The following is a 16024-nucleotide window of genomic DNA, read 5'->3' as shown; positions in this document are numbered from 1 at the left end:
CCCAACCTGACTATTTTTGAGGTCCAAGAAAAGGCAAAATAACTTTTCAAGATCATTTGACTACTCAACCTGAATCTGCAAATACCTACTACAGCAGATAACGTTTGGTACTTTACTGATTCCAGTGAAACTACCAGGAAAATCCCACCCCATAATAAGTGTTGGCAGCACCACATTCTGAAATTGTAAACTCCCGAGGCACAAACCTGTCTATAAAACTCTTGGACATCTAAGATTCTATAAAAATAATAATGCATTCAGCTTTATGCAATTTTCAGCTGAAAATCAGTCAATCCCTCTTTCTCTGCCCTCCCACCTCCACACAGTTACCACAGAAATTTTGTTATGCTAGGGTAATATATATTTTTAATGCAAAATTTCAACAGGAACCATTTTTATGGTCTACTAATAAATCCTTGAAAACAGGGATTTATAATGGAAACAGTGATGGACCCTTAACTACAGTGTATGCAACCATAATAAAAAGAATTAATGTAGTCAATTTGTACTACTGTTCTCAGAACAAAAAAAACCTCTATTTCAACAGCAATCCTTTCAACAGCTGATTGGCAAGCCTGTCCATTTCTACTCTGCAGTGTTGTCAGTTGTCTTCAACATGATAATGAGCCTGTCACCATATTCAAATAGCCCTGTGACAGCATGTTTTGTGAGCATGACGTCCACTGCAAAGGGTCTGTCAAAAAGCACCTTTCAGAAAATGAAAAGAGAATGCTTTTCTGATGATAAATCTAATTTCTTCATAGCTAAAAGAGTGAGATTTTTCATCTGATTTTGTCAGTGTTGTGTTGCATTTGTGTCTTCAGATAATCCTGTATTCTGACGCATAAAATTTTAAAGTTGTCTGTAAAGACAAAGTGAGAAATAATAATATTTTTGGAGTTCACTGGAGGCTTTGCATAAAACTGCAGTACTGCTGGCTTTCCATCAAATTAAAACTGGAGGGGGGAGGGAATGGCATGGAAGGGTAGCTTGCAACCAAAAGCAAATAAGGCTCCCAGTAAAGATCTCAACGTCTACACACTCTAGGGTCTCCACTCTTCTCCAAACAGCCTATTAAAAAACCTCCCTGCTCTGTGTGGTCCTAGTTAAGTACGACCAAGTTGCATGAAATTCTGGTGGCAGAATAGAGACACAGGCAGAGCTTCCAAGCACTGCTGCAACTCAGGAGCGTGTGCTCCACACACTGTATTTCACATTCAGCTGCCACTAGTGCTACCTGTCAGCTGGGGAAATTTTCACTGAGAGAAAAATTTGAATATTTTGGCAACACAAGATTCCTCTCCATTTGTCTAAGCATCTTCTGTTAATATCAGTGGAAAATACAGAGGTACACTGAAATACAGTGCCTTATTTTCCCTGTTGGCAAAATCTGCCCTTAATTTCAATTCACCTTTTAGGTTACTTTTCACCAGTAGCTGATTGAGGAGTTCACATGTAAAGGGAAGTGTTAAAAAGAGAAATGTAAAACCCAAATGAACAAGCAATAAACCTTTCTCTGTTTCAATCACTCGGTGAGAAAGGGGTGGACATGGCTGGACTTTGAAGTCCCAGGCTGAAAGACACATTAACCTCAGAGCAGAAGTTCCACTTCTAACTGTGCTTCTAACACCACATGTGACTTTTACTAAGCAACTCTTGTTCTCTTTCTCTGTGGTTTAATATTGTAAAATGGGGCTATTACTCTACACATCACAGGTGTTCTCTAAAACATATAAAAAATATTCCCTGAAAAAATTTTGACAAGCTCATGACCATGACACATTTGCTGCAGAAAAATCATGCTACACAAACCCAAGGTGTTTCAAAAGTACTGAAAAAGCTTGTTTCCTTAAATATGGTGAAAAACAGCAAACCTGTAGCATTAGGATGCTAAACATAGACTTCTCTTACTAACTACTGAATAGTATCAAAATTAAGTATTTTACTATTACTACCACCACGTGTTTTTCAGGCCACTAAGAATATAAGGTTGACAAACATACATACCTGTAACATAGGGTTACAGCCTAAAGGCTGCACCTGAAAGAATCTGATGGGATTTGTATGAAGTTAGGAGCACACAGATACTACAGGTGTGAAGGCACAAATTATCTTTACCCCTTCACCACCTTCAACATTTGTCTTTGAAAGGACTTCTCTGCTTTTGTCTCCCAACCTTCTTTTTTCTCCTTCTGCTTACACAGATGAATAAATACCAATATTTATTCTGCCTATAATTCATGATGAAAATTATGAGTGAACAAGGAATTTGATTAATTCAGGTCTACCAAGCAGAAATAAGACAATTTTACTGGAAGTCTATTTTTTATTTTGTTAATACAAGGAGACCTTAATATAGAGGATCTATGTTTTAAATTTGTAATATACAATATGGTATGCCAATCTTGATTATGTAATTTGATACACCTGTAACTGAAAAATATGCAAAGGTAGGATTACTAAAGATTTTTTTTTAAGTGAAGCCAACTAGGCACTATGCAGCTTTAGACAGCACAAATGGACAATCAACATTAAACATGACTGATTTTGAAATTCTTCATTGCTCAGCTGGAGGGAAGTATTACAAGGCCAAAAAGCAGAGCTATGGACAGCTGGCTTTGTGCAGTACCAGTTCTCTGCCTCAATTTTCAAGCCATTCATTTCTTGTGGGGGGGGTGCGTGGGGGAAGGGAGGGGGAAAAAAGCCAAAAAAAAAAAAAAAATCTAAACTAGGCCGTACAAATGCACAAAGAAAGCTTGGGTCTCTAGGACTTTCATTGTCTCAGGGAGTTGTCACCACCCTGAACCCTCATTAAAGCTGAAGAGATGCGGGAGCAGCATTAAAATGAATGCAAACCATTTGCCGCAATCTTCTGCTCACACCACCTCCAAATGAAGGCAGGCATTGCATAATCCAGGCAGCTCGAGCTCCTGACAGGTGGATGATTTATGCTCATAGTCGGAAGAATCGGAGAGCCTGCAGAGGACACAGCGTGAGCAAGGTGGTGGCGAGACAGATGCTCTCAGTGGGCTTGCAGAGGCTGGCAGGCTCCAGCTAGCTCAGGTGCAACTTGAACACTTTAGTACTGAACTCATATTGCCTGGATTCCAGCACAGCAAGATACCATTTACAATATTATGTACAGTAGATATACTATCAAACCTATCTGTGTGCTGTTTATCTATGAGTGTGTACACACACACACGCAAAATAATACATATGTTTTTTCTATTTGCATTTCAACTTACTGTGTTCACGTACATTTTGCGTGTGCATATTCTCCATTGAAAAAGAAAGGGCAGATTAGGACAAATTCTGCATTGTTACAGCCACATAGCATAAGTAAAACCACCGAAGTTGAACAGATGTAAGTGGGGGAAGAATTTGGCACTAGCTTTCAGAGAACAGGGATGGATCTGGGATACTGAAAATCCTTTCAGTTTTAAGAGTGTCTGAAAGCTAGAAAAGAAAATAGCCAGAGGAAAAATCAAAACACCCACAGGTCCAAACATAGTGGGATATTCTCATCACTTGTAATATCTATCTGTAAAGCAGAAAAAAACACCCCAATTACACTGTTCTGCAAAAAAAGCACAATATTAACAAAATATAATGTAAATGACCCTCATGTCATCTACTTATATCTTTCAATGACATTACTTCTACCGCCTTATTCAGGGGTATTTAAAAATCCCACCCAAAACTGCAACATCATTTCCAACCATGTAATTCAGCTTCCTTTTCAAAAAGGAAGTAGAAATGGGGGCTTGACTTTTCACTCCTGTAAGCAAAAAACTGGTATATTAAAATAATACATAAATGAAAATACACACGTGTGAACAAGACCTTGCACACATTTATGCCACACCTCTGTTTTTTCCTTCTTTAAAGAAAAGGCAAAGCCAGGACTAAATTATCCTACCATAAGCACATCAACAAAATAACAATTCACCTGTCTCAGACCCTCCACATTTTCCAGTGAAATCTGTCACTTAATTAAGTATGTAATTTTCAGGGGCAACCAAGGAGTTAAAGCATTCAAATGTGCACACTGCAGGTTATCTGGGTTGAATCTGAGACTTTGCTGACTCTCAGCTCCTTTCCACTTTAACAGATGGGGTCAGAGGTGAAACTGCAGACGAGAATTAAAGACACATACATCCCTTTAATCAGATAACACATTCAAAGACTTGCAAATTCCCAAGAAGCCACTTTACAGGCACGTGGCATGGGCTATTCCATAAAGGGGGAGGGAACAGTGAAGAGGGAAAAAGGACTTATTTCAGCTAACCAGCATTAAAAAAGGAAATTAGAGAAAACAAATGGAAACAAAATGGGATGGATTGCTAACATTCCAAATGCTTTCTCATTGCACACAGACCTCCCTAGAGAGGAGCACTAATGTTGGAAGCCTTAACATTCTGCATTCAAATGCTTTTCCTAACTTCATTAATTAGCTGTGTTTAAGAATACTTCCATAACAAGTATTTTAACTGGAGATGAGCTGAAGCATCCTGCCAGGATGGATATCTCCAGCAATACCAGGATGCCCAGAAGAAATACAGTCATTCAGCCTGACTAGTCAGCTACCAAAAACCTCAAGAAATTCATGATTCTCTCTCCCACCTGGCCAGAAAAAAAAACCTGCTTGGAGGATATGTGCTCACAGCAACTATTTTCACATCAGCATTCTTCTGATACAATCATGGTTTGGAAGAGGAAAATGAATAGAAAGTCATGAAAGTGACAGAAGATAAAAAGAGAAAAGAGAAGGATCCTTATGTCATCTTAGCTAATCTGGGGCTTTGTTCTCCAATTACTTCATCTCTCTGTATTTCATGCAGGATCAAGCAATGGCCATGTGGATCCACACTCCAGCAGATGGAAGACCAGCAAAGACTGTGGCTGTGAACACCAGACTCAAGAGGTGTTCCAGCTTCTTTCTGTCTGAAATACAGTCAGAGACTTGTACTTTGGGTGATGTTCTTGAGGGCTGTTGAGAAGGAAGAGCTTATTCAGTCCCTTATTATCTCAGCTTAATTCTTCACCTGATTTATAACTCAACAGAAACTTTCTAATACATCTTTGAGCAAGAATGCATTTAAACTGGTATTATAAAACAGACTGCTACTTTTTAAGGGAAACATTCATTTTCCTTTTTTTTTTTTTTTTGACATTTAGCCGTCTATTCTGTCTTCAAATTGGAAACTTAAGAGCTTTCATTAAAAGTTTGACAGGGAAACCAGGAAGTGGCTTGTGACCTGAAAAATCAATACAGAGGAAGACTTCTCTTAACACTTCACCAGTAACATGCAGGTACACTTGGATCCAAAGTGCATTTATGCCATCTCTTAAGTAATCTAACCATAACTGATACCATTTCCTATCCAGAAATGCAGTTCTGGTGACTTAGAACAAGATGCTCTTCCCAAATGTTATCCACTGAGATTGACCATGCAATGAAATCTCAGGTGCCCACTTATAAAGCTTGGATTGAACTACAGAAAACATGAAAATGAGACAGAACATAGGAACTTCAGATGCTGCAGACCACTGTAAACACTATCTGGCAGACTGTCATGAAAAGCAACATGTGACTGTACAAGTGTTGAACAAATAAGACTGATCTGTTGATTGATTCAGATCAGAACAAAAGATGTGGCTCATCTTCAGTCACCCACCCATGGAACTGAAAGGAGTATTAGAAAGAGACAGGGCATTGGTGAAGTAATTTTTACATTGCTGACTAAAGGGAGTTAAGCTTATTAAGGGACAGTATCACGCAGACTTCCTTTTAGAAAGTATTTCAATTTTTCTAAATTAAGTATTTTAATCATTAACTGTTTTAACATGGACTGCAGGAAGACCCCATGCAAGCAAGTTGTATGGAATGTTGATTTTGGATCTGCTACACCAAAACTGTAAATCATCTTAGACCTGATGATCCTGAGATGTAAACCAGATACTTAAGAGAAAAACAGATACACGTATTAACTTTGCTGGAACAATAAAGAGCAAAAAGGAAAATATTGATATTATTCAGTAAGTGTATATATTTAACATAGCTGTGTTTGACTTTCTCCAGAATCATTTATCTAATAAAAGACTATTGAGGCTTAAAATAAAACTATGTTTTTTCATTTATAAAGATTAATAGCTATATTAAGCAACTACTGTGAGCACAACAGACTCCTCTCATAATTTCCCTTTTCTGTCATATAAATATCCAAAGAAAAGAAAACAAAAAAGAAAGAAAAAAAAAAAAAAAGAAAAAGCTGGTTAGATGAGATCTATTATTAGAATAGCTAGTAAGCATGGCAAAACCTGACAAAGAGACAATTCATTCCAGATGATCACATTTATTTCAGAATTCAGGCTGCTGACTTTCAACCACAAAAGCCACATTACAAACACCAAATGAAATAATATTCCAACTTCATATTCCAGTGACTCAGTGAGTAGAACTGGCAGAGGCTTACCATTTGCAATAACTCCTCAGCTTATAAAAGGGCAATGACTGGTCAGAGAGAAGACTGTGGCTTGGTTATATTAATGTCTAAAATCTCTAACTTTTTTTTTTAAGACAGTAGAGATTTAGAAGTGTGAAATATTTCAGAGATAACACTATATGAGATCAGATGTAACAACTGCAGGTGGAAATGTTCTTATTTCTCAACACATTTATTGCTTTGACTGAGTGAAGAGGCCAAGAGAGTTCCTCAACCACTCAGCTTTTCAGTGCCAATCCATCTCAAGTGGCAGAAATCTGCCTGTACACCTGCCACATGGGTTCTAGTTAACAGCATCTGCATCATTTCAGCCCTCACCCCAAATAATCCTACCATACATCCTGTTGTTTTGACAAAGGTTTTACACAGCCAGAGTCTTAGTGAGGAGCTGCAAGTGCTACCCAGGCAAGGGCTGAGTAAAATACAGAAAGGCTGGCTCCAGAGTGGCACTTTAAGAGATAAGGATATGTACTACCTTTAAATGCACTTCTACCAGAGATCCTACACCTATTCTACCCAAGCAGGGGATGTACAGGTATCTGCACAATAGAAACAGAAAGAAGTGAAGAATACTAATTACATTAATGTTACTCTTTACAAAATGAGACTTATTTAAAATGAGGCATGACCCATGTGCAAGAATTCAAGAACTCTGCAATAAGGGGCAGTACCACATTTGATGTGTGTGTTTATGGGTGGCAGAGACCAAGAATGAAAGGCAGCTACTTGTCTGTGAGATCATGGGAAAAGTCCTGCATCCTTCAGATTTGTCTCTTATATTGCTGTCACTATACTTCCAGTGCATAAGCAAATGTTCAATACTGCATGACAAACATGTTTTGCAGACAATGGAATATTTTCTAGAAAATACTGCTTCCTTATTTTAGGATCCAAAGAAGAAATATGACAAATGAGGATGTGCAGTTAACCACCTCAGATAATGATGAGAAAATATTAGTATAAAGTGATTAATTTTTAGTAGTAATTTAAGTAGTCTCATGGAACTGCAGAACCTACTCCTTCCAATTCTGAGTATTGTAAGGTATGTGCACTAAGAAAATTGCAGTAAAATTTAATCCTATTCAGAATCCTCCAAACTCATTAACAAAAGTACAAAGTAACTTTAGGTTGAAAGTATTCTTTGCTTGTCTGACCCTGCAAACAACTGCTGTCACTGGGATTCTCAGCAGCAACGATTGTGTGAGCAGACCTAACCTAACAGTTAATCTCAAGGAAGCTGCTGTGAGTGAGCCAGCAAACAGCTCTGACCTCAGATTTGCAAATGTTAACACAAAAATGTCCCCACTTATGGATCTGTGTAAAGCCAAGAAATGTAAACAGTTCTCAAACTCAGACTTACAAACAATATTGCTTTCTCCACACATCCACTTCGTAACTTCTCTTTTATGCAAGGGGAGCATTTGTATAAATGGGCAGCAGTAAAACAAAAATTTACGTAGAAAGAGAGATATTTTATTTGAAGACCAAGTCCAGTGAACTGCTGGGATATCAGTTTTATTTCCCAAAATATTCAGAGACAGAACACAAACCAGAGTGGCACAGCACTGGAACACAAGCACCATGAAAGCTTCTCAGGAGGTCAACACTTGGTAGGAGCTGTAGGTGCTTTTGTGTGACTTGAGGAAAATATCCACATCCCTAATATTTGCTTGTTCTGGGGTATTTTTCTAGTGGATTAATAGAAATGCTAGTTGCTTGAGCTGACTATAAACACTAACTTGAATAGTTTGTCCTTCATCAGTTACGGAGAGTGGATAGTCATGAGCTGCATTTTAGGGCAGACAAATTGGGCTGTCAGTTCTAATGTGTGAACTGGGCTATCAGGTCACATTTTGGTTAGGAGCAAAGAAGCCTACTTATGAACACCAACAGCACTTAGAGATTAGCTTCTATTGTTTCCAAGGAGATTTAACAGGTCCCAGTATATATTAATCCAAGCACATGCTGAATGGAAGAAAGAAAGGGAGTGCAAAGGGAAACGGGGAAAGAAAAATGGGAAAGGAAGAAATAAAAGTGAAGGAAAGGGAAAATAAAAGGGGGGAATGGGTGAATAGGGAAGGAAGTAAAGAAAGGGGGAAAGGAATGAATAGGAGAGGAAAAGAAACACTTCAAAAAAATATCTGCACTAGAAACCAAACTCCTTTATAATACACTGAAACATAGAAGAGAGCTGAGACATCAACAGAAGACACACTATGTTATCTCTTGATGTTATAACACAGGAGGTTTGTTTAATATCCTGCATTAATGGAGAAGCTCCTTAAGTGTAATATTACGATAGAGAGCATAAGAAATATCACTGAGGTCACTGCTGCTCTATTAACTGTCATCCTGTACAGAAATATTTTCTTTGAATACCATTAATGCTTTCTCCTTTCCTTTGTTCTGATTTCTAAAGACAGCAGAAACTAAAACTTCGTCCACAATAATTTCTGCTTTCATTTTGGCAGACTAATGGTATTAGACTTGTAAGAGAAATTTACCTTTGCAATGTCTGATGCACAGGTCTTTTCAAAAGAGATGTTGTTATAAGGAATCCTATTAAGCAGGCTTTTTCACTACCCTCAAATCATAGGTGATAACACAATTTTAGTCATAAAGAAGATTGCTTAGTTTTATTTATTATTTTGAGAGAGAATCCATTAATCTGCTCCTCTGCATATCACGCATCTCTTTATGTAAGACAAACTCAAGCTGCCTGTTCTCCTTGCTGTATTGGATTCATTTTCATAGACTGTCAAAGCCAGAAAGGATCAATATGATAATTTAATCCGATCTGCTGCTTAACACAAGCCAAAGATGTTCACACAGTAATCTTTCCATAATAAACTCAGTAATTTGTGCTTTAAAATACACATATCTCTTTCTAAAAATGTACTCTTATATTGGTATGTATAATGTATTTTTATATTTGTAATGAAATCTCAAAGTGTGAAGCAAAATATTTTAGAGACCCTCAATTTTAGCATGTTCAGAAAAAGTGTAACTCATGTGTAATAATCTTCTGGTTCATTACATGAGCATCTAAAATGTTCAAGCATTTTTAAAACTGTCAGTAATTGCTTTTCTTCAGATCACAGCTAAAGAAAAACACTTACAAGTCCAGGATTTCTTTGCATAACAGATTCTAACTACTTCTTTACCATTTCCCTAGGGATGCTGAGGTCTCTAGGAGGGCCTGTATGAATTTTCAAAAAACCCACGCAAACTAATGAATGAGAAGTGTTGAGGGCTACTCATAGAGAAGTGCAAGTACAACATGCAAACTGCTCTGCTGTGATTGGGAAGGGTCACACCTCAAGTCAGCACTGCCAGATGAAAAGCTCAGAGAGTTTCTGTTCATTTTTAGAACCTGAGTGATGGCTCATGTACAAGCAACTGTGAAGATTAACAGACACAAAAAGGTATATTGCTGATTTCCTCATAGCACAGATTGCTAAACCCACCAAATGAGCAGAAATCTAACACAGCTCTAAGAGCTTCCATTAATACTTGGTGAAGGTCTGGCTTCTCATTTGTAATAGCAGGACTAATTAAACTGGAATTTTGTTACTCTGCCTATTCTAACTGGGTACCAAGTGACTGACGATAATTTGTAAAGACCATCCATTCCTAAGGAAAATACAAATACACTTACATGAAGTGACCCATGCCATTTTATTTTAGTATACTTTACTTTTAATATAGACTTCCATTTTTACCCACGTATCACTCATTTAGGAATTAGACTTTCTGTAATAATAAGCAATGCAGATCAGCCACTGCACAGAGTCCATAACAAATTCTGAAAACACATAAATACCAGAAGTGCAAGATACATGGGAGATGTTTTGGTATCAACAGTCCTGTAAGAAATACAAACTAGAACTGCACAGAACTGTGAGAGCTAAAACAGGATACAATATTCCAGATGGTCTAAAAGCTGCATTAGTGCCACTCAACAGATTCTTCTCTGAACTGTAGTTTTTAACCTCCCTACAATACAGGGGTAGGTAGAACTCTATAGAGAAAATTAAAACATATGGAATAACCTCTGGTAAAAACAGTTATACAAATGCTCCATCTGAAACAAAAAGTGTTTTTATTTTGGAATAATTACTCCATTGGAATTATTACACACAGGAAGCTCTTAAGAGCAAGATCTGTCCTATAATAAACTTGGAATAATATCTTCTACCACAAACATATGCTAGTAAATAGTCCCACAAATATTACTAATAGGCATATAGCACTAATTAAAGATTAGAAGTTGAATTCTACTCAGATCACCTAGCAAGAGGAAAAAAAAAAGTCGAATATCTACTTAAGATTGCCCATACCATCCTATGTAGTTCTACATTCAATTTTTCTTCTTAGAAAAGAAAAAAAATCAACCCCTTTTTCTCAATCCAACTAGCTGTATAAAAAGGGAAATAGCCAAAATACCCAATCTTGCACATGAACACAGATTTAATTCTACCACCTGAAGCAAACTAATCACTGGCTTCCAAAGAGTTTGAAAGGCCAAACTTAAAAGACAGATTATAACCCAACAGAACTGCAAACTCCTGAATATCTTAAAAATGTTCATTTTTAAAAAGGGCAAATTGTTGTACATGTCTCCCTGCACCCTTTTATCAATTGCAATATTATTTCAAGAAATCTCAAGGGATGTATTTGAAAAGTTTCTTCCTTAGACTATACAAGAATCTTTAATGTTGTTTCATCTGTTCTCATGAATCTGAGACAACCCACCAAAACATAAGTGCAGTCAAAGAAACTGCATTTCAGTAGAAGAATCAATTGTGATAATTGAAAACCTGATTTTTTGTAACACTGACACAAAATTAAATATAGAAAAATATAAATTTTCTTCTTTGAGTACGATGTATTCTGCTTTGCTGCTAATAACCCTTACCTAGAAAAGTAAAGGAAAACAACACCTTCATATTTGTCCTGTGCCTAAAAGCTCATCAGCCTCTGCTGAATGTTACATTATGAAGTAAAACATCCTCAAAAGCCATCCATAGACCCGTTCATGTTTTCAAGTAATAGTCCATGGGCTGAAACAAAATGAGGTGTTCCTCCAGATCAGTCTGTACAAACTTTTTTATTATATTCAACAGGAGATGCCAGGGCCAAAATCCCACTCCAGCCCAGCCCAGCATGGCATTGCAGTAGAATTCCTTCTCTGGCTCCTGGCCCACATCTTACAAATTATTAAGAATCTTGATCTAGGTGCTGCTGGTTAAGCCCCACCAACATCCATGAGAATATGTACAGAAAATGCCTACTCCACATTGTACTTCATGTGACCAGAAATCCAATTGCTTACCAGGATTTGACCCTAAAACACAGCCTCACTACCCTAACACCATTCTCTTGTCACATAAATGATCCAACATGCAGATGTTGAAAGGAAGCCACTCTATATACTTCTTGTAAGTGGTTTTTGGACCTTGCCCTACAAGCCAAGCTAAAACCCAGAATCTGTTTCCAGCACTGTGATTACTACCACGAAATTCATATGACAATTCACAAAATGACAATGTAGTAAAGTCCTTTCCAATGTGAAGGGAAGCACAATATCTGATAATTGTTTCACTTTGGATTACACTTAAAAACTGTTTGTTAAGGATAAATTTCTACAAGAAAACTCTCCACAAACAAGGTAAGATTTCTGGAGAAGATGCACCCTGGCAGATGTGTTGTTCTTGTAAGGAATGTGATGCTCCTCGCAAAGCTGCTTAAACTTGATTTTATTTCAGGTCTGCAACTAAATTTTTTTTGTAAATAGATTTAGGCTGTCAATTTCCAGGCATGCTGTGCCATCAGCATGTAGAGACTGCTGTGACAAACGTGGAGGCTGCAGCAGCAAATTTTATTATAAACTCGTAATTGAATTGAACAGGTTTACATTTGAATAGATTTACTGCAGCATGATCTCTGACATGCTGCATGGGACAGAAATCCTTGTCTGTACATAAAGAAACACTTGAGATACAGCAAGAATAATTTCAGCTTCTTTTAAGTCCATGCTCATCAATAAATTTTTACCACTTTACACACAAAAGAAGTCAGTATATTATCTTCATTAATTCTGTACATAAAAAATGTGGTCCAAGTCAAAAACTCATCTCCAGACTTTCCCATAGGTTAAAACAACAACACCCATCTCTAAAACTACCTTTCAACAAGAAAAAAAATAATTACTACAAGTACAGTCTTACAAATGTGCTGTGAATCAGAATGATTTAAAAAGTGGCCACTAAAGGGGGGGGGGAAATAAAATGCCCTTATAGGTTCTTGCAGGTTGTTATAATAGGTGGTAGATGAACAACACTGTATTTTCAAAGTAATTAGTTATTTTGCCATTTAGAAAAAGGTATGTACTTTTAGAGCAGAAAATTCATGCAATTTTTATTAAAAAAACTTGTGGGAATGATTTGAATCCATGGGCAATGAACATTTAAACAAAAAAAATATTACTCACAATGTACATCTGTATTATCTAACTAAATTAGCTCAGTTAACAAAACTGTATGCAGAAACAGTAAATCTGCACACAAATTTGCTCAGATAGTTACTTATTTGTAGAGGAGACAACTTCCTCTTTCAGTCCCAGAAGCTGCACACAGCCTACATTTTTTTAATATATGTTAATGGATGCACAATAGTGCCCTCAAAATTTAGAGGAAAAGGATTAAATTAATTCACCTGTATGTGCTCTTGGTAGCACTGTTTCATTTTCAAAGAAGTTGCTCCATGTATATGTATATTAAGGTAACTAATGATACAGTGTTTTTTCTTAATAAAAAAGATACTAGAGAAGCACATTCCCTTCCAAAATGTGCCACCCCCAGCCATCCCTTTCTTTTTACATTTTATCTAAGCTTCATAATTTCACTTTCATGTAACTGCTCCTAGAGGTCAGTTATAGGAGCATTTTGGCAAGTAAGAACTCTTCTATCACCACTGAAGAGAGGGTCAAATCCTGCCGTTCTTACTGAGGCAATATCTCCATCGAATCTGACAGGAGTTTTGCTCAAGTAAGACTAAGGACAGCAGGATTTGGCTCACAGGATCGTAGCATCTGCCAAAGCAGTAGCACAGAACAAGGTTTATTCTTAGTAAGTATAATCCAATAAGAATATGTCTGTAGATACGTGATAGGCCTGATTTGCCCATCATCTCACCACTGGTCTATGCTGTTTCTTGGATTTTTACCCCAATAGCTGCATACTTACCCTGTTTTGCATTACCACCAACTCATTTGCAAAAATCAGTTACTAAAACTGAGTTTTCAAGCACTGACCAAGCAAAATTGCATAGATTGTTTTGAAGTGGTTGCTTAACACAAAGTACTCTCCACTGGATACAATACTTAAGAGAACACTGTGCTGATTATATTTCAAATGTTTATCTAGTTCAGAAGTCCATGGCATCTTTCTTGGTGGTGACAGTGCTCTAAAATAACAATGCACGTAATACATGTGCTTACAAGTGTATTCTTGCATATAGATTAACAGCAATGAAAGTGTATAGCAGGCAACCAAGATTTGAGGAATCATTTCTTTGTGTAACATAGATGAAGCAGGTTACAGGTAAGACAGCACCATTTCTTGAGTATATTTTCTTGGATTCAATATCTTCAAAATATAGCTGATGAATTTAAACATTCAATATATACTTACAGTGAGGGGCAGGGGTCCTCAGACGCTTTTAGGAAAAAAAAAAGGGGGATAGATTCTCCTCTTCTGCATCCCATATTTTGCTCCAGTGTAGTTAGAGTAACTTCAGTACACACACAAAACACTTATACTTGTTTAATTTAGAAGTAACCTTTTCATTTTTCCTGATGGAATGAAGACTAAATAAAAGGAAGGCACAGTATGTGTTTTGGTTTTCTGCCAGAACAGGGACAGAGTAACAGTGGATAAAGAATGGAGGAAATAAATCTTTGAGAATTCTGATGGTTATTCTATCAGTTACTTACTGAAGGAGATTAAATGCTGAGGTGCATTTTGCTGTACTACACAAGATGATGAACTCTATGTGATAAAGTATAATTTGATAGCCTAGAAGCAGATGTCAGAAAAAGCAAGTATGTATGAAAATAGCCTTTGCAATAACTGATTAGAACACTCACCAGTCTCTCTTCTTTCCTGACTGCCCTACAGTTGTAGCAAGTGTTTGCAGAGAGATACAGATTGAGGTGGTCAGTCTTACCTTCTTTCAGCATGCCAACTTTTAGACACTTCATGAAGCGGCAGGCTTGGCAGGACTTGCGTCTGCGCTTTGTGATTTCACATTCATTCGTTGCTGGGCAGCTGTACTCTATGTTACCTGTGATGGAACAGACAGGGGAAGAGGTGTTCAGAGTCACTGACTAACCAAAACAACACATATACAAAAGTACTCATACATTGCATTTCATTTTGGAATGTACCAAGAGTAAGCAGTGCTACAGAAAGGAAATGCCTCTCAAGTAAAAATAATTAGCTGACTTAAAAGATGAAGTTTTTTCACCCCGTTTTTTTTTAATCTTGACATCTCTATTAAAAAAAAAATATACAAAACCACAATTAATGTGAGTCTGTGTCTCACTCCAAATACTGTCCCTAGCAAAATCCTTCATGTATGTTATTTCTGCTGATAGAAGAAAGACATTTTGTCATTTATTTTCTGTACCAAGCCACAGGCTCAGGCTCCTTCTCTGAGTACTCTTTATTTTCCTTTTTAGCCAATTTCATTAGTCTCCCTTGGCCTAAAATTCAAAAGGAGGACTGCTTTACTGCATAATCAACTATAACAGGTACTATGGACTTTCACCTTTCTTCTTTCACTACAGCTGGCACAGAGCATCAGGCAGGGCTCAACAGGATTGCTACCACCACATCTAGCATGTTCTACAGGTGCTAGGCCAGGCCTCTGCTCCAGGACATCTCTTCTCTCCATACTTTCAACCAAGTTCTTGTACTAAGAGGTATCAGGAACACGATCAATCCTGCCAAGGTGTCAGAATAACAAAAACTGGAAGAGATGCTTGCCTTTGTGCCTCTGCTTCTCCCAGGTCCCCTCTTAAGGCCTACAACAAGCTTGAGCCTTAAATGTGAGCCCTCCTGAGCAAAGCAGTCTCTTTTTTAATTTGTTGCTACTGCTTAATTCATACTATTTCTCCTCAAAAAAAAAAAAAAAAGAACAGAGAAGCCTGAGTAAAATACATGAGCAGTTTACATTTTTAAAATCACATCTTTGGGTATCCAAGTCCAAATGCGAGAACATCTGTTCTCTTTTGCCCTAGTATCACTGCAGTTTTCACAAAACAGCTTAGCTCAGCTTATTCATCTGCCCAGCCATGCATCCTATAGCCCAGCACTACATCCACAGTGACAGACTTTGCAACAGCCAGGAGTTACACTGGAAACCGACTTTTAAATAAAGTATCTTCCCGATCAGTCTGTCACATCTTGCTTTAAAGGTATTTCTTTATTTTCTAACCCCTTCCCCCTGTG

General features: G+C 37.4%; 1 protein-coding gene across 21 annotated transcripts in view; it reads right to left on the bottom strand.

The window, feature by feature from the left end:
• ESRRG (estrogen related receptor gamma) overlaps positions 1-16024 on the bottom strand; it is a 400282-nt gene that overhangs the window by 95564 nt on the left and 288694 nt on the right. For all 21 annotated transcript variants that reach the window (XM_031504247.2, XM_077781876.1, XM_077781879.1 and 18 more), the window contains one exon: positions 14739-14855. In XM_031504247.2, the coding sequence (XP_031360107.1) occupies positions 14739-14855 (117 nt within the window). The remainder of the gene's footprint in view (positions 1-14738; positions 14856-16024) is intronic.

The sequence above is a fragment of the Lonchura striata genome, chromosome 3 (genome assembly GCF_046129695.1).
Source record: "Lonchura striata isolate bLonStr1 chromosome 3, bLonStr1.mat, whole genome shotgun sequence".
In the NCBI taxonomy this organism is placed as follows: Eukaryota; Metazoa; Chordata; class Aves; order Passeriformes; family Estrildidae; genus Lonchura; species Lonchura striata.
Note: the sequence above shows the minus strand (reverse complement) of the source record. Positions and strands in the feature narration are given on the sequence as shown.